The sequence below is a fragment of the Rhinopithecus roxellana genome, chromosome 13 (assembly GCF_007565055.1).
Source record: "Rhinopithecus roxellana isolate Shanxi Qingling chromosome 13, ASM756505v1, whole genome shotgun sequence".
In the NCBI taxonomy this organism is placed as follows: domain Eukaryota; kingdom Metazoa; phylum Chordata; class Mammalia; order Primates; family Cercopithecidae; genus Rhinopithecus; species Rhinopithecus roxellana.
The window spans coordinates 8595049-8622164 of NC_044561.1; the positions used below are offsets into that span (position 1 = coordinate 8595049).

At 47.2% G+C, this 27116-nt stretch overlaps 2 protein-coding genes across 5 annotated transcripts in view; both read right to left on the reverse strand.

Moving 5' to 3' along the window:
- Positions 1–1213: 1213 nt before the first annotated feature.
- Positions 1214–6363, reverse strand: C13H22orf39 (chromosome 13 C22orf39 homolog). Of its 2 annotated transcripts, none has more exons than XM_010356363.2 (3): positions 5710–6363; positions 5426–5593; positions 1214–2449 (listed from the first exon to the last, which is right to left on the reverse strand). In XM_010356363.2, the coding sequence occupies exons 1-3, from the start codon at positions 5842–5844 to the stop codon at positions 2324–2326; spliced, it is 429 nt and encodes a 142-aa protein (XP_010354665.1). In that variant the 5' UTR covers positions 5845–6363; the 3' UTR covers positions 1214–2323. The 2 variants fall into 2 exon arrangements, 1 of the variants encoding a protein (XP_010354665.1); XR_004052819.1 differs by having other exon boundaries at positions 2314–2449; positions 5044–5593.
- Positions 6364–8495: 2132 nt separating this feature from the next.
- UFD1 (ubiquitin recognition factor in ER associated degradation 1) overlaps positions 8496–27116 on the reverse strand; it is a 30808-nt gene continuing 12187 nt past the window's right edge. For 2 of the 3 annotated variants that reach the window (XM_030915573.1, XM_010356366.2), the window contains 7 exons: positions 24988–25060; positions 17231–17299; positions 15351–15416; positions 15087–15134; positions 14177–14265; positions 13256–13337; positions 8497–8619 (listed from right to left, as the gene is read on the reverse strand). In XM_030915573.1, coding sequence (XP_030771433.1) covers positions 8545–8619; positions 13256–13337; positions 14177–14265; positions 15087–15134; positions 15351–15416; positions 17231–17299; positions 24988–25060 — 502 coding nt within the window. In that variant the 3' untranslated portion in view covers positions 8497–8544. Of the gene's footprint in view, positions 8620–13255; positions 13338–14176; positions 14266–15086; positions 15135–15350; positions 15417–17230; positions 17300–24987; positions 25061–27116 lie in introns of all 3 variants that reach the window. The other variant, XM_010356365.2, reaches the window with a different exon arrangement.

The following is a 27116-nucleotide window of genomic DNA, read 5'->3' on the forward strand; positions in this document are numbered from 1 at the left end:
CACATGCAGACTGCCAATTCATTTTATTATTTTATTTTTGAGACAGAGTCTTACTCTGTTGCCCAGGCTGGAGTGCAGTGGCACGAACTCAGCTCACTGCAACCTCTGCCTCTGGGGTTCAAGCGATTCTCGTGTCTTAGCTTCCCGGGTAACTGGGATCACAGGCGCATGCCACCATGCCCAGCTAATTTTTGTATTTTTTTTTTTTTTTGAGACGGAGTCTTGCTCTGTTGCCCGGTCTGGAGTGCAGTGGCCGGATCTCAGCTCACTGCAAGCTCCGCCTCCCGGGTTTACGCCATTCTCCTGCCTCAGCCTCCGGAGTAGCTGGGACTACAGGCGCCCGCCACCTCGCCCGGCTAGTTTTTTGTATTTTTAGTAGAGACAGGGTTTCACCGTGTTAGCCAGGATGGTCTCAATCTCCTAACCTCGTGATCTGCCCGTCTCGGCCTCCCAAAGTGCTGGGATTACAGGCTTGAGCCACCGCGCCCAGCCAATTTTTGTATTTTTAATAGAGATGGGGTTTCACCATGTTGGCCAGGTTGGTTTCGAACTTCTGACCTCAAGTGATCCACCCGCCTCGGCCTCCCAAAGTGCTGGGATTACAGCAGACTACAAATTCAGATGCCCCTTCCCTGTGTTTAAGAGTAAGAAAAACCGGTCGGGCGCGGTGGCTCAAGCCTGTAATCCCAGCACTTTGGGAGGCCGAGGCGGGCGGATCACGAGGTCAGGAGATCGAGACCATCCTGGCTAACACTGTGAAACCCCGTCTCTACTAAAAAATACAAAAAACTAGCCGGGCGAGGTGGCGGGCGCCTGTAGTCCCAGCTACTCGGGAGGCTGAGGCAGGAGAATGGCGTAAACCCGGGAGGCGGAGCTTGCAGTGAGCTGAGATCCCGCCACTGCACTCCAGCCCGGGCGACAGAGCGAGACTCCGTCTCAAAAAAAAAAAAAAAAAAAGAGTAAGAAAAACCTTGTACATCTCTAGCAGTCTTCTTCTCTTCCCTCACTGGGTGGAAATGCTCATTAATCCAGCCACAGCCATGCTGGAGGCACCTTGGTTGCCTTAGACACATCAATACTCCCTTGATGATGGGGGAACGCTGGCTCCTCTGTAGATGCTCCTGCTCTTGGGATCCCGTGAACACAACCCCCACCCCCACCGTTCGCAGACACAGACAGGGGCTCTTAGGGAGCACAGGAGAAAACATTCAAGCAGGGAAATACTGTTCTTTAATGGACACCCTTCTGAAGTAATAGATTGTTCTACCCCAAAGAACAAATTTAAAGATATTCAACTTGCTGCCTGTGTCCAGGAAGAAAGCAGGGAGGGTGCTGGGCACAGACCCAGCCTAGCCCTCAGCATCACAAAACAGGGCCACCACAGGATGAGAAACCATTCTATTAGTAATAAAGAGACCTCTTCGAGAAATAGTGTTTTTGGTGGCCCATACATTTTAAAACACCTACAAGAGAATAAGCATACAAATTTCTAACACTGCCCAGACACAACACTGTTATATATAAAATCTAACAAATGTAAACTTAATTTTCAGCTTCTATTTGAAATTAGATGAAATGGCTTTTGATACATTAACCACCAAGGGAAATTTTGAGGGAAGGAGTCCTTAATTCCACATGTCTTGGACTTGGATTTCTTAAGCTGAGTCCACAAACCCTCTTTATGCAACGTTGTGTGTTCTGTAGCTGTGTGCATTTCTTAAAAACTAGAGTCTCCAGGGGCCGACCTGGGAGCCTGATAAGTGAAGCCTGCTGGTGCAGAGGGGCCAGCAAGCCCTGCCTGCTCGGCACACCTGCCTGCATGTGCAGTGGAACTAAGTGGAGCAGAGTGAGTACTCACAATGTTCACCAAACATGAGACATAGCAGGCAGTTTCCCAAGGACTAGGAAAGACATTCACAGTGGCATAACTGTTTAGCAACCTCATTATGACCCACCTGTGTGTCCACACAGGTCAGGGCTACCCTTCAGTTTACCTGAGAAGCCTAGACCTCAGGACTGCCATCTCCTATGCTACTGTGCCCGGCCTGACCTGGCTGCTCACAGGTACCTGGCCATAATGCTTGGCCTCCTGGAAGCTCTGAAGCGGTGCAATTGTCCTGCAGAACATCGCAGCGTGAGGGTACCCTGCATGCAGGTGAGGGGTGGGGAAGTAGGACCAGCAATGTCCTGCTCCATGTTCCAAACCCAGCAAGAGCTCACAGGGACCCAGTAGACTGTGTAGGCTGTCACAGTCCCCAGGGTTATGCAACAGCAACTTGAAACAGACTGAGGAAGCTGCACAGGCCAATGGCAGGGGTGCTTGTCACTCGTCCTTCTCCTGCGGCAGAGGGAGATGCCAGTCTGGAGGGGGGCTCTGCCTCGGGGCCCACACCAGGATGTGCTTCCGTGCAGCCCGGACTCGTGCCCGCTCGCTCTCACAGAGGGATTGCTGTACAAATGAGACTCTAGTCACTCCCCAGGCTCTGAGCACCCTCAAGACCCCTGTACCTCCCCCTAAAACACAAATAGAGAGGCAGGGGCCTATGGTGCACACCACTGTGCAGCACAGCTGCATCCACCTATTATACCTTGGTGAGTATTCCATATTAGTGCACAGAGATTGAGATCATTTTGTTCTCACAAACTACTGTGAAAAACTACTGAATAGGTCATAATAATTTAAGGAATTTTTAAATATCTTCTCCTGAACCTCAGGGCTCAATGGCTCTGGCTGACCTCGTGAGTCTGGGGCATATTCACCTGCCGAGAGTGAGCCTGGGGGTGCTGAGTGGAGAGGAGAGAAGAGTCTGAGACAGCAGCTGTGGGGAGCTGCAGGGAGGAGTATGATAGGGAAGAAGGGAGGAAGACAGGGAAGAAATACATGCCCAGGGTATCCTGGAAGGGTGGGAAGAGTCCAGAGGACAGACCACCTGCCTGAGTGGTGCCACAAGTGCCACTCAACCCATCAGCTTCTGGCTACTGTATCCCAATACAGACACGGGTCAGTGTATCACAACACGGGAGACCTTCGCTGTGGGCCCTTGGTAAGTATCAGGTGCATGTCAGCCTCTTTACACAGATAATGTAATCTGTCTACATGTCTTTGTTCAAGCTCTATTGCCTCAAATAAAATATTTTGATCGTGTTTAAAAAGCTATCAGAAATGTAGCACAGACTATTAAAGATTCCCAAATGTCCATTCCCAATGTGGCAGTTAACAGCTTCCCTGATACCGTTTTTTGGTCCAAATTTTAGAGCTAACGTTTCCCTAATGATGCAATAATCTGCTGGCTAGTCTACTTCCTGCATTTTTTTTCACTAAACAATACACTGTAGGCACTTTTCCACATCCAGGTAGATGACTGACTATTCCTTTCAAAGGCTATGCGGTATTTCACTTTGTGGAAAAAGCTATTTGGTCAAATGTCTATTAGTGAAATTTAGGTTGTTTTCAGCTTTTGCAGTATCAAAAACATAATCAGCATTCTGAACTTTTAACTGTACACTGTTATCCAATTAGTTCCCTAGGATAAAGTTCCAGAAGTAAAACTTAAGGTCAAAAGGTATGCATCTGACATTTACATAATCAGAACACCCGACACCCCCACCAACACTGCACAACTACCCAGAATTCTTCAAACCCCCATCAACACGACTTTCTGCCGGGCAAAACCTGCTGTTACTGTTATTTAGACTTAAATACCTGACATCTGGCCATTTGGTTTTTTCTTTTTTTTCTTGAGATGGAGTCTTACTGTCCTGTTGCCCAGGCTGGAGTGCAGTGACATGATCAGCTCATTGCAACTTCTGCCTCCCAGGTTTAAGCAATTCTCCTGTCTCAGCCTCCCGAGTAGCTGGGATTACAGATGTGTGAAACCATCCGTGGCTAATTTTCATATTTTTAGTAGAGATGGGGTTTTGCCATGTTGCCAGGCTGGTCTCAAACTCCTGACCTCAGGTGATCTGCCCACCTTGGCCTCCCAAAGTGCTAGGATTACAGGCGTGAGCCACCACGCCCAGGCTTTTTTTTTTTTCTATTATTTTTATAAAGATGGAGTCTCACCACGTTGCCCATGGCTGGTCTCAAGCTCCTGGGCTCAAGCGATCCCCTTGCCTTGGCCTCCCAAAGTGCTGAGATTACAGGTGCCCACCACCATGCCCACCTGGCTTTCTTTTTTAATGAATTGCTTCTTTGTGTCCTTTGGCCATTTTTCCATTCTGAAATAATCCCTATATTTCTTATTGATATATAAGAGCTCTTTATACACACACGCGCAGATATACATACATTAAAATGATCAATCTCTTGCTATACAGGCTGTCAGCTTTCTGACATTTTTTTGAGTTTCACATATTATGGAATAGTCATCATTTTCTTTTATACAGCAGTCCGGTTTCCACATCAGTTCATCTCTTTCAGATCACTGTACACACTTAACAATGTTGAAGTGTTGATCAGTCCCATTGATTCTCATTCCTTGGCACTCCCCATGAGCCTTGCACCTTTCGGCTGGCTTCTCTCCATCTCCTCTCCCACAAGGGGTCCACCGTAGTACTGTATATTCTAGACTACAGTGTGGGTGCCAGGAGGGCAGAGACTCTTCTTATCACTCGTGCATCCCCAAGAGTACCCAATGTAGTACATATTTGCTGGACGAATAAACAACTAGAACCACCTCCTTACCGGTCTCTCTGCTCCTGTAAAATACTCTCTACACCCTAGCAAACAGATTGAACTTTTTTCCTCTCTCTCTCTCTCTTTTTTTTTTCCCTGAGACAGGTCTCCCTCTGTTGCCCAGGCTGGTGTGCAGCGGCGTGACCACAGCTCACTGCAGCTCTGAACTCCCGGGCTTAGGCGATCCTCCCGCCTCACCCTCCCAAGTAGCTGGGACCACAGGTGCACGTCACCACACTTTGCTAACAGACTGATCTGTTAAAGATATAAATCGAATTATGCTTCCCAGCACACTTTAGACTAAACTCTAAACTCCGTATCAAGGCCCACTAGGTCCCTGGTATACCGCTCTGCAACCATCCACCTACCCTCTGCTTCAGGAACACAGGCCTTCTCTGTTTCTTAGCAGTGTCTACCGGGGCTGGATGAAGGCTGGCTCCTGGTCACTCAGGACTCAGCAACATCACCTCCTGCGTAGGCCAGCTGATGACCCTAACATTGGACGGTTGCCCTCTTTGCTCTCTAAACCACTCTACAGCCTCCTCGCTGGTCTCCTTCGTTGTCTTTCACGCCCTCTGAAAGTCCTGTTGATATGCTAATTTATACCATCTCTCAAAAGAAAGGAAGCCTGAGGAGGGTAGGGACCTAGACAGTTCTCGGCAAGGTCGCGGGGCCTGGGGCGTGGAGGGGTGGGGAAAGCTGGGCGCTGCAAGGCGCTCCGAAGCGCCGCCCCGCTCCCTCCCTGCGCACCTGGGCCTCGGCGCTCCGGCGCTCCTCCCAGTCGCGGCAGCTGGCCAGGTCGCGCCTCCACTGTTCGCAGGCCGGCCGCTCGCCGTGGACGTAGTAGTGGTGCAGGAAGTGCCTGGCGCTGCGGCAGAGCTTCCACTCGGCGCGGTAGGCCTCGCAGGGGCGCGGCGGCTGCGGCGAGAGGCGGCGCCTGAGCGGGGCCCAGCGGCCGCGCCCCACGCCCCGAGCCTGTCCCGTTCCCTCCCTCCTGAAGACCCTGGTGGTTCCCGGCTCCCGAGCACACTCACCTGCCAGCCGCTGCCGTCCGCCATGTCTGCGCGACCGGGGCGCCAAGCCCGCCCCTCAGTCCGCCAGCCAATGAAGAATGAAGAAAGCGGCACCTCGTGATCGACTGACAGAATAACTAATGAGTCCCGACACATTCAATTACATCTTCGCCCCGATCTTAGAGAAGCTCGGACAACAGGACGAGCAACCAATAGCAACCGAGGGCGGCTGCGGCGCGCGGATGGCGGGGTCGCAGGGTAAGTACGGGACAAGGCCTGGCGCGGAGCCTACTCGGCCACCGCGAAGCCAGCGCCATTCACCCCGGGCCATGAGGGCATCCTGGGCTACCTTACGTCAGTCGCGTCTAAAATCACACGGCTCTGGCCAGTTCTTTTTAGCAGCTTTATGAGATTTTCTCACATCTCAACAATGCGGTTTATTTTCAAATATTTTCAAAAGTACGTACTGAGCATCATGTTGGTGCAGCGAACCTCCCAGATCTGCGGCTCTGGCGGTCTTGTCTGAGCGTCCACTCAGGATGGAGGTGAACTCGCAAAGTAACCGAGGTTGGTTGGGCATGACGTGTGGTGGATCTAGGGTTGGATGACCTGCCCAGGGAACACAGACTTGAAGTAGAGGCTGAGAAGGCAATCCGAGCACGGCCATAGGCCGGTCAAAGGCATGGAGGCGGAGTGGCTTGGATGTCTGTAGCTCGATTCTAAGGGTGTGGGAGACATGTAACATTTACCTTATTTTTCGAGACAGGGTCTTGCTGTGTCACCCAGGCTTACGTGCGACCTCGAACTCCTGGACTTCGAACAGCTGGGACCACAAGCATGCACCGCCTCACCAGGCTAATTTTTAATTTTTTTTTTTTTTAAGTAAAGATGTGGTCTTGCTAAGTTACTCAGGCTAGTTTGGCCTCAAGCGATCCTCTCACTTTGGCCCCCCAAAGTGCTAGGATGATAGGCTGAGCAACAACGCCTGGCTGCAACGTTTATAAAAAGGAGCAATGCACAAGAGGCAACAAAGGCAAGTAAAGGGGAAGCTGGTGGGCTTGCAGAAGTGTCCACTGGGACAGACTCCCTGGAGGTGGGTCAGAAAGCTGCAGTTTTACCAGGGGTCCTGCTGTTGAGGCAGCTGGCTCAAGGACCAAGCCCAAAGAAGACACTGGGAGGAAGGCTGCAGGCCAGGGTGCAGGAGTAACGACCAGAATCAGTGCTCCAACTGGCCCCACTAAAAGGCCCTGCAATGGAATCCATCCTGGTCCAGGCAGGGGAGTTTGCCTCCAGCAAAGGACCAGGCATTTCACTGCATACACAGCAGGTGTTGCTTAGTGAAGACAAAAACCCAGAGCCAGAGGTACTGCAACATTCTTGATTATGCAGAAAGTGACAATTTGTTAGCTGATGTGATCCTGCAAATGAAAGCTGCTACCCACCAAGGAGGGTTTCTCCCTCTGCTAGTAAAACAGACTGTCAGTGGAAGGTCAGGTAAGTCCCCACAGTGCTCACACCTTCCAAAACCACGCTCATTTCCAGTGATGATGGTTTGTGCCACAGGCCAAGTACTGAACATCATGACACTCTAGACACTCTTCACTGAAGACATGTGGATAGACCCTGGGGCCACTATCCTCTCCTCTCTGGAGTGTTGCAGGGGCCCTGACCCGGGCAGGATCCCCATCCCTAGAAGCAGGGTCAGCCCTGGCTCATAAGGGACCCTGCTGGGCTTAGCCATTGCCACGTAGGGATCAGGCAACCTTGTTTCTTCCTACTTTCTCCAGCAGAAGCCCCAGATGGGAAGTTTTCTAATGGTGAGATGGAACACGGGGTATCTGCCAACAGGGCTTCCTTCAGTTCTGGTCAGAGGCCCAACCACCAGTCTGTGTTAGTACCTAATCAAACATTTAGATTTAGGCTTTAGTTATTGCCTGTTTTTACTTGGAATTCTTGGCTTAGAATTATTCCCAATGGGGCCAGGCATAGTGGCTCATGGGAACAAATTTAAAATAATCAGATTAGCATGTCAAAAGATCTCACGTTATAGAAAGTGAAGACCTAAGACCAAATAAATACTGATAAAAAATAAAGACAGGCCAGCAGAAGCTTGGATGATTTAATAAATTAAAATTAGTGGGGGAGTAGGGAAGAAGGAAAGAGAGGAACATCTCTTTAGCATTTGTTCATTCTAACATTCACATATTTGCTTCTCCATGGAGTTGTTTCACTATGAACAGGTTCACTAAGGAGCCAGTTATGTCCATATGAAATGAGAATAAAAGTGCAAACTCATTCAGATCAGGTTTTTCTGAGTGATGTTTTTGAAAAAAATATGTAAAATAAAAATAGAAACATTCTTTGTCAAATACTTAAATTGCAGCCACAGTAGTGGGACAGCCACTATTTATAGAACACGTCTATTTAAACCCTTTTTTTAGGACAAAGACTGACACCTATGCAATTGACCTAGGAAAAGAAAGGATAAATGAAAAAGAAAGAACACTTCATGTTAAACAATTTAGTCACCTCCATTGGTTTTGACAGAATTAGGGATACAGAATTGCTCCTGCTGAGGCAATGGGAGCCCCCCTCAAGCTGAAAGCATGAAGAGGTCAGGCGGCAGATGCCTACAGGCCCTCGGACAGCTCTTTGTCTTTCCCCAAATCAAGCATACAACTACAAAGTCCTGCTGCTCCACTTCCAAGTAAAACTTGATAATTCTTAGGTAACTCTAAGCAAATCTTAAGTAACAGAGTATTCTGATGAGGCTCGTCCCTGTCAGTGCCAGTAACTAAAAGCCAAGATGTTGCAACTGATTCTTTTATTATTTTCCAGTCAGCCAACAGTCCTCGCTTAGGGCTTTCTTCCCTTTTTACGCAACGACTGTCCTTCTCCAGAGAAAGCGACGAATCTGCCTCCAGCTTCATCCTAGGTGTGAAGAGAAGATACTATTTTCAGAAACTCCCTGGAGATTTACAATAAATGCCTTACTCTATAGACTCACGTACCATCCATATTACTCATAAATGTCTCAGGCTGGACACTATAGCTGACACCTGTAATCCCAGCACTTTGGAAGGTAAAGGTGGGAGGAACGCTTGAGCCCAGGAGTTCAAGACCAGCCTGGGCAACATAGTGAGACCCCATCTCTACCAAAAATACCTTGGTGTGGTATGTGCCTATGGTCCCAGCTACTTGGGAGGCTGAGATGGGAGGATGGTTTGAGCCAAGGCCATAGTGAGCTATGATTGTGCCACTGCACTCCAGCCTGGATGGCAGAGCAACAGAGCAAGACCCTGCCTCAAAAAAAAAAAAAAAAAACAGTCTCTAAGTTCATCACCCAAAAACTTCAGGTCACTTTTCTGCACATGTTGAAGAACTGTTTTCCCACTTAATTCTGAAGTCTCATGCCAATAAACTTCTTATCTTATATTCCCAAGGCTACAGAACTGAATTCTGTTAAAAAGAATTCCATCATGTAGGAGAGCCAGTTTTCTACCAGTGGACATTGCTGTGGTAAGCGGCTTAATGTATTTGCACACAGCTCTGATATTTTTTTAGAGCTCAAATTCCTGGGTCAAAGCATGTACACATTTTTAATGCTTTTAACGTATAGAGACCAACCAGCCCTCAGAAACATTCTACTAAGCTATCCTTCCATCAACAGAAAGAGAAATTGTTTTTTCCCAAGCCTTTGAAAACTGCACATATTTTTTTTCATATGCTTTTATTGCTAGTCAGTCTGAGGCATTACCTCAACTTTTCCCTAGGAAAAAGAGGATTCTGGAATGTTCAACACAAATGCTTGCACCTGGCTCCCCACTAACTGTAGCATGTTATACCTGCAGTAGAACCCCATTTAGGCCGGGCACGGTGGCTCAAGCCTGTAATCTCAGCACTTTTGGGAGGCCAAGACGGGCGGATCACAAGGTCAGGAGATCGAGACCATCCTGGCTAACACGGTGAAACCCCGTCTCTACTAAAAATACCAAAAAACTAGCCGGGCGAGGTGGCGGGCGCCTGTAGTCCCAGCTACTCCGGGGGTGGGGGTGAGGCAGGAGAATGGCGTAAACCCGGGAGGCGGAGCTTGCAGTGAGCTGAGATCCGGCCACTGCACTCCACCCTGGGCGACAGAGCGAGACTCTGTCTCAAAAACAAAACAAAACAAAAAAAACACCATTTAGTATTTATGTGGTAACATTCTTGTAAATTTGAGTCACGGCTGCATTTAGTCTTCCTTTGCCACATAGCCTTCCACGTATCCTGGTGTCAATAGCTGTGTTTGGCTTCTTTCTCTATACATTCAATCACAGCCTGCACTGCATGGAGTTCATCTGTTTTGACAAAGCTGTGTCTCCTGGGCCTTCACCCTGCCATACCTGGACTGGCCTTTCTCTAGGTGCTGTGCATGTTAGTGGGGGCTCCTTATTTCCTGGATTCTATGACTTGATTTCTACCTTATTCCTTCATTTTAGTGGGGGACACCTTCTAGGAGCTTCCTGAGAGAAGATGTATAAGGATTATCTTCTTGTGAGTTCCTTCTTTCTATTCTCATATTTCATTGATAGTCTGGTTGGTATGTTAGTCTGCTAGGGCTGCCATATAAAATGCCAAAGACAGCGTGGCTCAAACAACAGAAATTTATTGTTCATAGTTTTGGAGGCTAGAAGTGCAGGATCAAAGTGTCAGCAGGTTTGGTTTCTTCTGATGCCCTTTTCCTTGACTTGCAGATGGCTGCCTTCTTGCTGTGTCCTCACATGGCCCCTCCTATGTCCAAATTTCCTTTTTTTTTTTTTTGAGACAGAGTCTCACTTTGTCGCCCAGGCTGGAGTGCAGTGGCGCGATCTCGGCTCACTGCAAGCTCCACCTCCCTGGTTCACGCCATTCTCCTGCCTCAGCCTCCCAAGTAGCTGGGACTACAGGCTCCTGCCACCACGCCGGGCTAATTTTTTGTATTTTTAGTAGAGACGGGGTTTCACCATGTTAGCCAGGATGGTCTCGATCTCCTGACCTTGTGATTCACCCACCTTGGCCTCCCAAAATGCTGGGATTACAGGCGTAAGCCACCACGCCTGCCCCAAATTTCCTCTTCTTAAAGGGACACCAGATTGAATTAGGGCCAACTCTAATGGTCTTTTTTTAACTTCATTGCTTATTTAAATGGCCCTATCTGAGTTACTGGGGGTCAGGGCTTCAACACAGAAACACTGGAGGGACACAATCCAGCTCTTAAGAGTTGGTACGGAATTTTAGGTTGGAAAAAATTTCAGAATTTTGAGGATATTGCTCCACTATCTTCCAGTTTCCTCTGTGTCCTGCTAAGATGATGTCCCTTTTTTTGGGAGACAGGGTCTTACTGTTACCCAGGCTGGAGTGCAGTGGTGTGATCTCAGCTCACAGCAGCAGCCTCCACCTCCCAGGCTCAAGTGATGCTCCCAACTCAGCCTCGAAGTAGCTGGGACTACAGGTGCGTGCTGCCATGCTTGGCTAATTTTAAAATTTTCTGTAGAGACAGGGTCTCCCTATATTGCCCAGGCTGGTCTCAAACTCCTGGGCTCAAATGATCTTCCCGCCTCAGCCTCCCAAAGTGTTGGGATTACAGGTGTGAGCCATGGCGCTTGGCTGAAGATGTCCTTGATCCATGGTGATACCTCTGTTCTCTCTCCAGAAGCTTTAGGATCTTTCTTGCCTCAAAGTGGCGCTATTTTGATTCATTTTGCTGGAACTCAGTGGGCCCTTCAAATCTGCGAACTTGTGTCCATCTTTGGGGAAACTATTTCCCTGATGGTTTCTGCTCCTTTGGTTTCTGTGGCTGTTCTTCCCACAAATCCTCTACTATTTAGATGTTGGAATGGGAAGCTTTCTGACTATGGCCTTCACTTCAGAGGTAACAGTTTAGAGTCCTACTGGAGTCGGGCCTCCAGCCTTCTAGGGTAGCGGAGGGAGGGTAATGCAGCTCTAACTGCTTAGTAACAGAATTCTGTCATTAGTCCCTCATTTCTAGAGGTGCCTTTTGAGAATTCTACATTCTATACATAATCTACACAGAACTGCTTCTAGGCTTTTTATGATCTACTAAGGTACCCCGGGTTTCCAAAGCCTTGTAGTTGCCTCCTCTTCCACTGTCTTTCTTACCTCATGACCTTTAGCCACAGCCTTAGTGGGGCTGCAGGATGGAGTAGAGCTAAATGTGTCTTCAATCCCATCTTTAAACATATACTTCTTAAATACATATTTATAGTCAAACAGGCCTGCTGTGCCCACCGGCCTACCCCACCTTCTGTAAATTTGCAACAGTCAGGTCACAGTCAGCCTGGGGGATGTCACATGCTGAGGTCTGAGGTCTGAGTCAGGCACTGGCTTTTAGTGAGAAAGGCAGCCTGTAGCTGGTGAAGCCTGGATGGTGCCTGAAGGAGGAGCTGGAGGGTGAGGTCTGATTGGCCACTATGTTTGCTCCTCTGGGCCTGAAAGGTCTCAATGCTGTTTCAACTTGAATGAACATTGAGCCCAGAAGTGGTTGTGAGTAGGACCAGGTGTGCAAACTTCACAGCAGTCTCTGTCCCCAACCACCCCAAGTGCTAGAGAGAAGAGTTCAGTAATCAGGATGGGCCAGGGATGGGTCCTATGTAGCAGCTGGCCCTGAATGGGTGACTCAGTACATCTGCCCTCGGCCCTACTCCTGGATCCTCAAGGGTCCAATCCTTTGAGAAAAGGAACCAGGAAAGCGATGGGTCTGAAGCGCTGGTGTTCTAGAAATCCTCATCACACAGAGGTGACTGCGTTCTACTTGCTGCCGGGCCTGGCCCACTCCCACAAAGTGCCCATGTCTACAGGATGCTCAGCCCTTGCCTCCCTCTGTCCCACCACCACCCTGCTCAGCTGGAAGGTACTCCCTATATTTGAAGTTCAAGGTCTCTGTTGGAAGATGAAGCCCACCCAGGGCACACAGTTCTATGATAACAGAGCCTGGAGTCAGCTCTAGAGCAAGACAGAGGTCCTGAGCCCCAGGCTGCAAGTCTTCTGTTTCACACACCCCACACCAGCACGACAGATAAAAACAGGACACCAGGGAGCAGAGGGACCCCAGGAAAGGGAAAACATGACAGACACCCTGATGTGGTTTGGCTGTGTCCCCACCCAAATCTCATCTTGAATTCCCACGTGTTGTGGGAGGGACCCGGTAGGAGGTAACTGAGTTGGTGGAAGGTAACTGAGTCATGAGGGCGGGTCTTTTCTGTGCTGGTCTCGTGAGTGAATAAGTCTCATGAGATCTGATGGTTTTATAAGGAAGTGGTTCCCTGCGCCAGCTTTTTCTCCGCCTGCTACCATCCATTTAAGATGTGACTTGCTCCTCCTTGCCTTCTGCCATGATTGTGAGGCCTCCCCAGCCATGTGGAACTGTAAGTCCATTAAACCTCTTTCTTTTGTAAATTGCACAGTCTCCGGTATGTCTTTACCAGCAGCTTGGAAATAGTCTAATACACACCCCTACTCAGAATGCCAGGAACCTCAGTCATCACTAGCAAATAAATCTCCTCATTACCAACCAAGGAAATACACTCACCTCTTCAACCTTTTTGACAAGGGGACGTGAATTTCTGATGAAAGTTATCTTACCAAGTTTAAATTCATAATTGGGAATTCCTCTGTAAGGAGAGAGAGACAAGAAGAAATGTTATTTCCAGGAAAAAAGGACTAAAATTCATTTATGCCAGTAAAGAGGAATGCAGAAAAGATGCTGCTGCACCCCACCTGGGCCCTTTGGTGCTTCCTGGCATCCTCCCAGGAGGGAAGCAGAAGATAACTGGCTTCCTGGTTTAGTATCAGCATTGGGTATAGGGCCAGGGGCTTTAGGCTCTGTACCTGTCTATGGAGAGGGGTCATCTGAAGGACTGGGAAGCCCTCACTGTCACTGTCCTGAGCTTCACAGAACCCCGAGGTGGCTAGACTCTCACTCCAGTATTCTCCTGATTTCACACACACAACAGACAACTGACACACCTCAGCCCTGCCCCTGCCATCATGGCCACCAGAGGAAGGGTCTGCTGTGGGTCCCTGGACCCAGCAACAGAAGCACATCTGAGGTAGCTCCTCAGGGAACTTTCAGGGGAACTGAGATAATGTGACCTGATTAATAATTCAAAGTCCCAAAACAGGAAAATAGGCAGGTCACCAAATAGGGACCAGAAAGGTTTTGAATAAGAGACAGATCTGATCAGACGCACATCTTCGGAAAGCCACTGGGGGCAAGAAGACCCTGAATTGGAGGTATGGAGTGAGAGGCTGGACCACAGTGGTACTGGGGGTGGCACTGTGGAAGGAGGGACCTGTTGTGCTCCACCCCACCAAGGAGAGCAGGTAAGGGTAAAGTCCCTTGGGCCTACTGACCCAGGCTTTGTCTCCAGAACTGGGGTGAGGCTGCCCCACCCCAGAGGGCTGGCACAGATCCTCTTCCTGTCCTGAAGGAGAGCCAGGACAGACTTACCTTTTAATATCTCCAGGCTTGATTGGGGAGGGGCTGGGCTCCACCCCTTTCTTCTTTCCATCCAGTCTATTGCCAGAGCCAGAGAAAGCCTAGACAGGAAGTAGTTGAGTCATATAATGAGCCCAAGTGTGAGGACAGATATGTCCTTTGCTTGGAGATCACTGCAGGGATGTGAGTTGGGGTGCTGTGCAGACCCTACAGGACTGAAGCCCTGATTCCTTAGCTGCTGGGGTGCTGGCAGCTGAGAACTCTGCCCAGTTCCTCAGGGGGCGGCCATGAGCTGAAGAGAGCCACTTGGCCAAGGGCAGCCAGCAGTCAGTGTTAGGTTAAAAGGCCTGACCCCTGCCTCTGCAGGGCCACCCAGTTCAAGCTCTGTGGGTGGGCTAAGGCCACTGTTGTGACTGCCCCATAGCTCAGCTTCCCATCATTCTGCTGTCTCTGCTGCTTCCTGGCACCTCCTGCCACCTCAGTGCCCACACATGAGCCACCTCCACCTGTTTCCCATGGAACCTTGCCAGTGGTTTTGCTAAGGGTCATGTTTGCAACCTACATGGTACAGGCAAAGAAAAAAGGAAACATGATTTACAAGAGAGAGAGAGCAAATGTGGTAACGTTTGGTGAACCTAAGGGAAGAGTATATGTCTACTGTACTATTTAAACTCTTTGGTAGGTTAGAAATTCTTAAAAAGCTGGGCTGCCTTATGGGGCTGTTGGGAAGATTCCAGGAGAGAGTGGATATAAAAGTGTTTGGTAACTGAGCAAGTGGAAGATTTGCATGCATGTGCACAGGTACCCAGAGGCCCAGTCCCTGCTGATGTCCATCGAGTATCATGGAGAACAGCTTGAGTGAGTGCTCTAATTTCAAGGAGCAGAGGGCACAGCAACGTAAGTCAAGTGGTCTGGTACTCACGCGGAACCCCAGCTCTCCAGCATAGCCACTGTGGTCGGCTTCACCTTCCTGACAGAGAAAAAGAAAAACGAGTGAGCTCCTCAGCGGGGACACCCAACTTCCCTCTCACCCCCCACCCCCAGCTAGGATGTCCCCCAGAAGCATGGCTGGAAGGGACGCAGAGGATATGACACCAACACCAGCAGAGGCCACCCACGAGTCACTACCAGGAACTCAAAAGCAGCACGCAGCAGGACAGCAAAGGACACTGGGGATAACACTTACCGTCGACTCCTCATGCTGGACTTGTCTTTCGGGTTCTTTGTAGCCCAGGGGAGCATCAAAGTCCACCTGTGTTTCCAGGATTTTAAAAGTAAAATATTCAGACATGGCCACCCTTGGTTCCTTATCTTTTTTGCTTTTAATTGAGACAACTGTAGATTCACATGCAGTTTTAAGAAATAATACAGAAAGATGCCTTATACACTTGCCCAGTTTTCCCTACGGCAGAATCTTACAAAATTACAGTAAAGTATTGCTGCCAAGATATCAACACTGGCACAACCCACCGCTCTTATTCAGATTTCCCCAGTTTTACATGTTTTTTTTATGTGTATCTTTAGTTCTATACAATGTAATCACTGTGTAGGGCCATGTATCCACCACAGTCGAGATGTAGAACAGTTTCACCACCACTAGGATTGCCCATGTTGTTTTTATAACCATACCCAACTGTCTCCCAGCCCCCTCCACCAGTCCTAAGCCCTGGCAACCCCTAGTCTGTCTTCCATTTCTAAAGTTCTGTCACTTTAAGGATGCTATATAATGAAGTAAGTTTTTTGGGATTGGCCCTTTCTGCTCAGCAGTATTCCCTAGTAATACAACTAGGATGCTGTGTGCATCAGCACTTCATTCCTACTCAGAAGGTTCAGTACGCTTCCTTAGCTCTTAAGACTATTTACTCCTGGCCGGGTGCGGTGGCTCAAGCCTGTGATCCCAGCACTTTGGGAGGCCGAGACAGGCGGATCACGAGGTCAGGAGATCGAGACCATCCTGGCTAACACGGTGAAACCCCGTCTCTACTAAAAAATACAAAAAGCTAGCCGGGCGAGGTGGCGGGCGCCTGTAGTCCCAGCTACTAGGGAGGCTGAGGCAGGAGAACGGCGTGAACCCGGGAGGCGGAGTTTGCAGTGAGCGGAGATCCAGCCACTGCACTCCAGCCCGGGCGACAGAGCGAGACTCCGTCTCAAAAAAAAAAAAAAAAAGAATATTTACTCCTTGGCCAGGTGCGGTGGCCCATACCTTTAATCTCAGCACTTTGGGAGGCCAAGGTGGGTGGATTACCTGAGGTCAGGAGTTTGAGACCAGCCTGGCCACCATGGTAAAACCGCGTCTCGGCCGGGCGCGGTGGCTCAAGCCTGTAATCCCAGCACTTTGGGAGGCCGAGACGGGTGGATCACGAGGTCAGGAGATCGAGACCATCCTGGCTAACACGGTGAAACCCCGTCTCTACTAAAAAAAAAATACAAAAAAAAAAAAACTAGCCAGGCGAGGTGGCGGGCGCCTGTAGTCCCAGCTACTCGGGAGGCTGAGGCAGGAGAATGGCGTAAACCCCGGAGGTGGAGCTTGCAGTGAGCTGAGATCCGGCCACTGCACTCCAGCCTGGGTGACACAGCGAGACTCCGTCTCAAAAAAAAAAAAAAAAAAAACCGCGTCTCTACTAAAATACAAAACTAGCCGAGCATGGTGGCACATGCCTGTAATCCCAGCTACTCGGGAGGCTGAGACAGAAGAATCACTTGAACCCGGGAGGTGGAGGTTGTAACCAAGATCAGGCCCCTGCACTCCAGCCTGGGCAACAGGAGTGAAACTCAGTCTCAAAAAATAAATAAATAAATAAATAATTAAATAATTAAATAAATAAAATTCACTCCTCAACAGGTCAGAGCTAACCATGGCAGTACTGGCAACACTCTGTTGCCTCAACTGGCCCTGAGATAGATGACAAGGTCACAGTCTCATGATGTTCTGACAGCATCTTCCTCCTCTTTGCCCAAAGAGTCCCGGGGCTGTTTGATGCCCTCCTGACATGCTGGCCTGCAGTGGTCACCAACTGCCCATCCTCCCAGGGCCCAGGCTCACTGTAACTGGACAGAGCCACTCACGTTCATGTCACACTCAATGATGGACACTGCCTTGTCAGGTTTGGTCTCCATCACACGAAGTTCGTAGATCTGTGGGGCAAACACAGAAATCAGTTGGATGGTTTCCTGGCAGCACTGAAGCTGTCGCTGTCCGTGTTAACTGTGGCTCTACCGGCTCCTGCGAATGACACAGCATTCACGCCCATGACACAACCTACAGCTGCACTTCTTGCTGTGACAACACTACCATAAGGGACAGGCTGCCCTGTGCCCATCGCAGAAGAGATGCTGTTCCCCAGATGTGGTTCAAATTAGACAAGGTAGTTATACAGCTAACTGCAAAAGACACTAACAATCTTTAACCCAGAAAGTTCACTTCTGGAACTTTACTATTTATTTTATTTATTTTCAGACAGAGTCTCGCTCTATCGCCCAGGCTGGAGTGCAGTGGTGCGATCTCGGCTCACTGGAACCTCTGCCTCCCGGGTTCAAGCACTTCTCCTGCCTCAGCCTCCCTAGTAGCTGGGACTATAGGCATGCGCCACCACACATGGCTAATGTTTGTATTGCTGTAGAGACAGGGTTTCACCATGTTGACCAGGCTGGTCTTGAACTCCTGACCTCAGGTGATCTGCCCACCTCGGCCACCCAAAGAGCTGGGATTACAGACATGAGCCACCACACTTGGCCTTCAAAATTTATTCTAAGTAAATAACTAGCTATACTCAATGAGAACATTCTAAGAAGGCTCATACCAATGTCACTAATGCCACTGTACAGATGTGCCTTGACTTACGATGGAACCGAGTCCCATAAACTTATCATAAGTTAAAAATGTATTAATACTCCTAACCTACCAAACATCATAGTGCAGCCTGCCTTAACCATTCTCAGAACACATACATTAGCCTAGAGTTGGGCAAAATCATCTAATATAAAGCTTATTTTATAATCAAATGTTGAATAATTCATGTAATTTATTGAATACTGTACTGAAGATAAAAAACAGAATGGTTTTATAGATATTCAAAGTATGGTTTTACTGAATGTGTATCATGTTTGCATCATCACAAAGTTGAAAAATTCTAGGTAGAACCATGGTCAGGGACTGTCTGTATACTCAAAATGCAGCTGAATTATATTTGTTCATATATAAATTTATACTTATACAACAGTATGCTATGCAGCCAACAGGAAAAGAATTTTAAAACCAGTCATGTTGCTTGTGTCTAAGATGACCTCGCGAATGTAAAAAATGCACATAAAAAATGTCCAGAAGCAGGGCTGTGCATATTGGCTCACGCCTGTAATCCCAGCACTTTGGGAAGCTGAGGCAGGTGGATCACGAGGTCAGGCGAACGAGACCATCCTGGCCAACACGGTGAAACCCCGTCTCTACTAAAAAATACAAAAACTTAGCTGGGAGTGGTGGCAGGCTCCTATAGTCACAGCTACTCAGGAGGCTGAGGCAGGAGAATGGTGTGAACCCAGGAGGTGGAGCTTGCAGTAAGCCGAGATCGCGCCACTGCATTTCAGCCTGGGCGACAGAGTGAGACTCCATCTCAAAAAAAAAAAAAAAAAAAATCCAGAAGCACAGAAATTAAAAGTGGCCCTATCTACTTTTTCCTGCATCATTTCAGGTTCTTTGCTTTTATCTAAAGTCTGTCTTGCTTTTACTTTTTTGAGATGGAGTCTTGCTCTGCCACCCAAGCTGGAGTGTAATGGTGTGGTCTCAATTCACTGCAACCTTCGCCTCCCAGGTTCAAGCGATTCTCTTGCCTCAGCCTCCCAAGTAACAGGGACTACAGATGCACGCCACCACACCTGGCTAATTTTTGTATTTTTAGTAGAGATGGGGTTTCACTATGTTGGCCAGGCTGGCCTTGAACTCCTGACGTTGTGTATCACCCCCCTCGGCCTCCCAAAGTGCTGGGATTACAGGCGTGAGCCATCGAGCCCGGCCAGTATGTCTTGCTTTTACAATCATTTTAAAAAGTCTGGATAGTCCCACCATTAAAAAAAAAAAAAAAAACCTAAGCAGGGACAAATCTACTTTTAAAAGTGTCATAATTATTGAATAAACAAGGAATAAAAAGGATCTGTCATTGTGTGGATATACTACCATTTATCCACTGAGCATCCGGCCTGTTTCCAATCATTTTGTGATGTTAATGACACTATAAACATTCAAACATGTCTCCTAGGGCTTGGCTAATGCTTCTCTACTGTTTTTATGTGTTCAAATTGTAGGCCACAACAAATCAGTGGGTCATAAAACCAACAGGGCTGCAAGCAGAACTGAAAAGGAAATAATTGGAGGACAGTACCCTAGAAGTACCAGAATGTATTGCATTTAGTAAGGATAAATATTCCTGTGACATTTTCCATTTACTTTTATGTATTGGCATAATATTAAACACTTTTTTTTTTTTGTTTGTTTGTTTTAACTATGGGACCACTTTTCTAGGTTGGTGCTCCTCAAACTACCTGGGAAGACCTAGTTTTTTAAAATGTGCAGTCTGCTGGACTGCCATGCGGTCCTCCTGCACAGAAGGAAAACACAACACACACCAGACGCCCAGAGTTCACCAGGACAAAGACTGGTTCTGTGGCCATGTGTGTGGAGGTTACAACAATGCCAAATTGCTATACGTTTCTTTTTTTTTTTTTTTTTTTTTTTTTGAGACGGAGTCTCGCTCTGTCACTCGGGCTGGAGTGCAGTGGCCGGATCTCAGCTCACTGCAAGCTCCGCCTCCCGGGTTTACGCCATTCTCCTGCCTCAGCCTCCGGAGTAGCTGGGACTACAGGCGCCCGCCACCTCGCCTGGCTAGTTTTTTGTATTTTTTAGTAGAGACGGGGTTTCATCGTGTTAGCCAGGATGGTCTCGATCTCCTGACCTCGTGATCCGCCCGTCTCGGCCTCCCAAAGTGCTGGGATTACAGGCTTGAGCCACCGCGCCCGGCCTGCTATACGTTTCTAAACATTCACTTTTGACTCCTGCTTCCCCCAGGCCCTGGCAACCACCATTCTGTCTTCTTTGGTTTTCTTGAGGCAGGGTCTTGCTCTGTTCCCCAGGCTGGAGTGCAGTGCCATGACCCTGGCTCTCTGCAGACTTAACTGATCCTCCCGCCTCAGCCTCCTGAATAGCTGTAACTGTAGGCACATGCCACCACACCCAGCTAAGTTTTAAAATTTTGCATTAATTTTTTGTAGTGACAGGATCTCACTATGTTACCCAGGCTACTCTCAAACTCTCGAGCTCAAACAATCCTCCAGCCTTGGCCTCCCAAAGTGCTGGGATGCCAGGTATGAGCCATGGTGCCCAGGTGATTCTACTTTCTGTCTTCCATGAATTTGACTACTCTAAGTACCTCAGGTAAGTGGAACGGTAGTATTTATCTGTCTGCATCTGGTTTATTTCACTGAGCAGAATGCTCATCCATGTGGTAGCATGTGTCAGAATTCCCTTCCTTTTTAATGTTGAATAATATTACATTGTATGTGTATACCACATATTTTTTACCCATTCATCTGCAATTTATTTTTTACTATGGTGTGAGTTAGGAACTCAATTTGTTTTTTCATCTTAGGAATAGTCAATATCCTAGATTCCCCAACCCCAGTATCTCCTTTGCCTGGTGACATCAATGCTGCCTCAGTGGTGGGCCAAGATTCTTTGTATACAAAGATTTGTTCCACTGGCCTACTTGTCTACTCCAGAACCAACGCCATATGGCATCTTAACTACTGGAGCTGCCATATAGAATCTTCCTTATATATGACTAGATTCTTTTGTCAATATTTTATCTACAATCTATATATCTGTATCAAGTGACAATGATCTGTAATTTACCTTTCTCCTATCTTTGTGTGGTTTTGGTGATCAAGGTTATACCGACCTCAGAGAATGAATTGGGGAATATTTTCTTTCTCTATTTTCAGAATATCCAAGAGCAATTTATTTCTGGAGTGTGAGGAAGAACTTGCATATATAACCATCTGGGCCTGGGTTTCCTGGATTAAGATTTTTCTGACTGAATTACTTGACTGGCTATACAATTATTTAGGCTGGTTTTTTTCTTTAGTCAAACTTCAATTATACTTTCCACTAGGAAATAATTTATCAATGTCAAATAAGTTGGCTCATTTCTTAGTATAAAATTTTTCAGTTGTTTTATCTTTCTTTTTTTTTTTTTTTTTTTTTGAGACAGAGTCTCGCTCTGTCGCCCAGGCTGGAGTGCAGTGGCCGGATCTCAGCTCACTGCAAGCTCCACCTCCCGGGTTTACACCATTCTCCTGCCTCAGCCTCCCAAGTAGCTGGGACTACAAGCGCCCGCCACCTCGCCCAGCTAGTTTTTTGTATTTTTTAGTAGAGACGGGGTTTCACCGTGTTAGCCAGGATGGTCTCGATCTCCTGACCTCGTGATTCGCCCGTCTCGGCCTCCCAAAGTGCTGGGATTACAGGCTTGAGCCACCGCAACCGGCCTGTTTTATCTTTCAAGGTATCTGCTTTATCTAAGTCATTTTATACATTTTTAAACATTCAATATGTATGTAGACTTTTCAGGGTTTGCTTTTTTTTGTTTGAGGCAAGGTCTCGCTTTATCACCTAGGCTGGAGTGCGGTGGCACGGTCACTGTTCACTGTAACTTCTGCCTCCCAGACTCAAGCAATCCTCCCACTTCAGCCTCCCGAGTAGCTGGGACTACAGGTGCATGCCACCATGCCCAGCGAATTTTTGTATTTTTTGTCGAGATGGGGTTTTGCCATGTTGCCCAGTCTGGTCTCAAACTCCTGGACTTAAGTGATCCACCCACCTCAGCCTGCCAAATTGCTGGGATTACAGGTGTGAGCCACCACACCCAGCTTCAGCTATCTTTTTAAATTAACTTTATTGAATAGTAAACAGAAAACTTTAATTCTAAACAACTCTCTCAAGAGAGTAAGTCTAGGCTGGGCGTGGTGGTTCACGTCTATAATCCCAGCACATTGGTAGGCTGAGGGAGATGGATCACCTGAGGTCAGGAGTTTAAGACCAGCCTGGCCAACATGGTGAAACCCCATCTCTACTAAAAATACAAAATTAGCCGCATGTGGTGGCACATGCCTGTAGTCCCAGCTACTTAGGAGGCTGAGATGAGACAGGAGAATTGCTTGAACCCGGGAGGCGGTAGCTGAAGTGAACCAAGATTGCACCACTGCACTCTAGCCAGGGTGAGACAAAGAGAGACTCTGTCTCACAAAAAAGGAGAGTAAGTCTTTACTTACTCTTTTCCAACATTTTAGATGTCATTTTTTAAGCTTCATATATTAAACATTATTACTGCTTTATATGGCAACATTTACCCTGGCTTCATATTTGCCAATTTATTTATTCCCTATTCCTTCTTGCTTTCCTTCTGGGATAATGCTTATTCCTAAAGTACATGCTTTTAAAATTCCATTGGTAAATAACCTCTCTCAGATTTGGTTCATGTGAAAATATTTTTACTTTGCCCTTATTCTTTAAGGAAGGTTTTGATGATAGTTACTTGATACTGGCTGTAACTGTTGCTTTTCAAAGACCTGCTACTTGCTGTTCTGTAGATACTGTGTTTTCTCCCTGCTTACCTCTCTGTATTTGGTATTTTCTACCTGTAGCTTATTCTGTTTGTTATACATTATAAACTTCCTGTAGTGATGGGCTGACCACCAATTCTAAATCTATTTCAGTTATCATCTTTTCAGATTATTGCAATTCCTCCATTCTTTCCTACTAGGATTGCAACGGGCATGTTTTCTCAGTGTCTTCAACATCTCAAGCTCTCGTATATTCCATCCCCTTGCTCCTCTGTGTGAAATTCTGTTACTTATTCAGATTCATCATCATTAACTCTTTTATAGCTGTTGTTTAACGTTTTGTTTTTCACATCTTTCTGGTTATTTCTGATAGCCTTTTGTTGCTTGCTATTATAATTCCATTTTTAAAAATATCTTTGAACATTTTATATCTAATTATTTTACATTTGTATCTAGAAATTCTAATGCTGATTTCCTTAGGGATCTAATTTTTGTTGTCTGCTTTGGTGTGGTTTAATTATGCGTTCTTGTTTGCTTGTTCAATTGACAGCAATCCCAAAGGCTTAACTAAACTGGAGTGCTTTTTCCAGAGAGGATCTGTGTTTATTTCTCCTGAGACAAGGACAACACCCACCTCTGTGTCTGTTTTACTGCTTTTAAGGGTTCCAGTTCAACCCTGATCTCCGAGTCTGATCTCCCACCAGAGCACTGATATAGCCATCTGCCCTCAGGGCAACCCTGCTTAGAGTCTTTAAAATTCTCTATAAGCACAACAGTACATATCTAGTTTTCCCTACTTCTAAAAGTGGAAATTCAATCCCGTGTTTCAGTTTTACACATACTCTATATAATCTACCCTCCCTTACAGTGCAAAGTATCTGTGAGCCACCACAGGTGTCCTTTATCATCAGTTTATATATCCTTTATCATCAGTTTAGGAGTTATATTTAGTATTACTACCTTAACATTAAAAACAGTAACATTAAACTGCCTGTAATTAATTATAAAAGATTATTCAGTTAAGGTAAATGACACCTAAAATGTTCTCCACAAAGCTAAAGGGAACAAGATTATTTCTTAGTTTATTAAAAGAAAAAAAGAAAGTGTGATTTGAAACCCACAAAACTGAAAAATAAGGTCAGATGCCTCAAATACAAGGAAACTGCCGGAGAATAAGCTGGATCCCTGCACTGACACCAAGGGAGTAACTGGCTAAACCACAGGCAGCTGTGACACAGCTGTGAAGGCCGAGTCCCTGAGGGGACCAGAGAGTGCTGTGAAGGAGCTAAGTGCTAGCTAGCTTCAGGGAAAGCCCAGTCAAGCCAGGCTGTGGTCACTCCTGAACACTAAGGCTAGCCGTGGCAACAGCTCTGTGGGAGGGTCAATTGTCAATAGTCACAGTGAACAGGGGCACCCATAGTACTGTGCTCCATGCCTGTGGTAGGACAGCCTGATGGCAGGACTGCCAACTATTACATCCTCCCTCAGGCATGTTCCCATTGGTTATAGGAAAGTGAATGCCTTCTTGAATTTTGGAGTAAGTCCTGTCATTTCACTTTACAGTTAAATTGTCTAGATCCAGACACCTAAACAGCAAAAAATCAGGGATGAAAACAGAGGCATTCAGACCTGAGAGACTTGTGTCAGAAAGGTCAAGCCTAGAGAAGCTGCTAAGTGAAAATGGAAGCTGAAGACAACAGGAGGAGGAAGTGGAGGAGGATGTGGGCTCCCAGGAGGAGAGGTGAGCCTAGGAGGTGTTGCCCTAAGGCAGAGCCAGGCTCTGCTTCTCAGATGCCACACAGCACTTGGCCCCACTGAAGGGCCTGTCAGCTTCTGTGGGGCAGGGATCCCAAGGACAAGGACCCAGCAGGGTTGTTACTGTGTCTCCACAGCCCCACCTTTGTGGGGCTTAGGTTAGATTAGAGGTGCAGTGGGGACCTTTCAAACCAAGATAGAACCAGTAGCCACCAAGGTACACAGAGCTATGACTAACAAGTCTATCAATATTCCCCTGTAAATGCAATCTATCCTCAAAACAGAGTTACCAAATGAATTAGGCCTCTAAATATGAACGCGGGAAAACTTAATAACCAAACAGTAGGCAGTAATTAGGTGATAAGATCCAGGCATACCCTGCTTAAAAAGAAGCCCCATTCAAACATCAGAATGGACATTGCAGGTGGTTGTTGTCAGGCATGACCTGCATGAACTGGGCTCACCTTTTCATTATAGTTGATGGCAATCACATCCCCGGTGGTCAGACAGGCAAAATTCCTAAGTGCGTTTTCTAATCTGCAGACACACTCTGTCAAGGCAACATGGCAAGATGGATACCTTAAATCTGAAACAAGTTTCCATGAGGGGTTAGATGATTACTCGTAGGTAGAGACTGTACCATGATGGTACTTGAAACACGAAGCTTTAACACAATGAAGTACTACTTGGCAATAAGGAAGGATGGAACTCCCTACGTACAATAATATGGATCAATCTCACAAATGCCAAGCTGGGGGAAGGGGAAATAACCAACCACAAAAGGGCAGTGAGATTCCATCCACACAGAACCCTAAGAAAGACAGATCTATGAGGATGGGAGGTAGTTGAGAGGTTTCTGGGCCAGGGGATCAGGTGGGGACTGGCAGGAAAGGACCTTTTGGGAACATGGAAATGTTCTGGTTACATGGGTGTACACATTTTCAAACTGGCTGAACTGTGTGCATTTTATTGTGTACAAATTATACCATGGGATTTAAAAAAATCCTATGGGAGTACAAAAGAACAAAAAAGATTTAATGAGTCAGATAGGTCCGCTCAAAAGTTCCTCAAAATCAAAGATGCTTTCATTTATACTTTTGTTGTTTCTATCTTTTGAGCTGATAACTTTAATTAATAAAAATTAAAGAAACCAGCAAATACTTTTTATAACAGTAAAAGACAGTAGAACCCAAATGCCCATACAAGGAAATGTCTATTCATGTGGAATATTTTAACCATGTCTTCCTCATCAATTTGCTGAATTACTTTACATAAAAAGATCACAAGAAACGTGGCTCCAGAGCCTGCCACTGTGAGAGTCTAACTTGAGGGTGAAAGGGCGAGGTTATCTAGGTTCACCTCGTTCGGTCAAACAGCTTTCCAGAACCACAGCAACTTTGTGAAAAGTGCCTTATGTGGTGAATGCTTTCTCTGCTCCCGCACATGAAGTGCGACGGTACAGAGTGCCCTTCCCTCCACTCCTCCGGTGACCCTGCCAGGGCATCTTCTCTGACTTCCACTGCAGCAGCTGGAGGAGCAGAGCCACAGCCCTCAGGCTGAGAACACGAGGCCTCTGCAGGAGGGCTGGCTCCCCATATGGCCTCTGTGTACTCTGGCGCCTGCTGCAGCACCAGCTTCCCACTTTCTCTGCTCGGCGCCAAGACTGCTTTCATCCAGACCTCAGCCAGACCAGAAAACACCAGGCTCTCAACTGATGGAAGTGACGCCCTTTCTCCACACACTAACAAGTTAACTGTGCTGACAAAAACAGCATCTGAGATCAACCTGATAAGAAGTCTGCATTGGGGCCGGGCGCACTGGCTCATGCATGTAATCCCAGCACTTTGGGAGGCTGAGGCAGGTGGAGCACCTGAGGTCAGGAGTTCGAGACCAGCTTTGGGCAACATGGTGAAACTCCAACTCTACTAAAAATACAAAAATTAGCCAGGCGTGGTGGTGCACGCCTGTAATCCCAGCTACTCGGGAGGCTGAGGCAGGAGAATCACTTGAATCTGGGAGGCAGAGCTGAGATTGTGCTACTGCACTCCAACCTGAGCAACAGAGTGAGACCCTGTCTCAAAAAAAAATAAAATAAAAGAGTCTGCATTGCAACACATGTAAAAACCCTGACAAAATGGGCAGGCCCCATTCCTGGTCACTGACAGCCAAACAAGCGCCTCTAAGTCAGAGCTCTGAAGGACAAGTTAACCAGCTCTTCCCATAGGACATCCCTCTGTCTGTGGGACAGGAGGCTCAACAAGGCCATTGTGTCCAGGACATGGGCAGCATGGGATATACGTGGCCCATATGCATCCAGAGCACAATCAGCAGTGCCTTGCTCCTAAGAAAACATCTGGAGAGAGGGCTACTGGGAAGGGAGGCAGCTTTTCTTACCTTGCTGTCCGTGTCGTTCAACTGTTTGTTTTTTTCTCAAGTATGCATTAAAAAAATTTTTTTTTAAAGTAGTAGAATGGAGTGGCCACTCTTATGCCATGATCTTAACAAGGCAAATCGGGGCCATGGAGCTAGAGATCTTGATCAGTGCACACAGCACCGTCCCGTACCTGCACTGCCTACTTCCTGATGCTGTCAA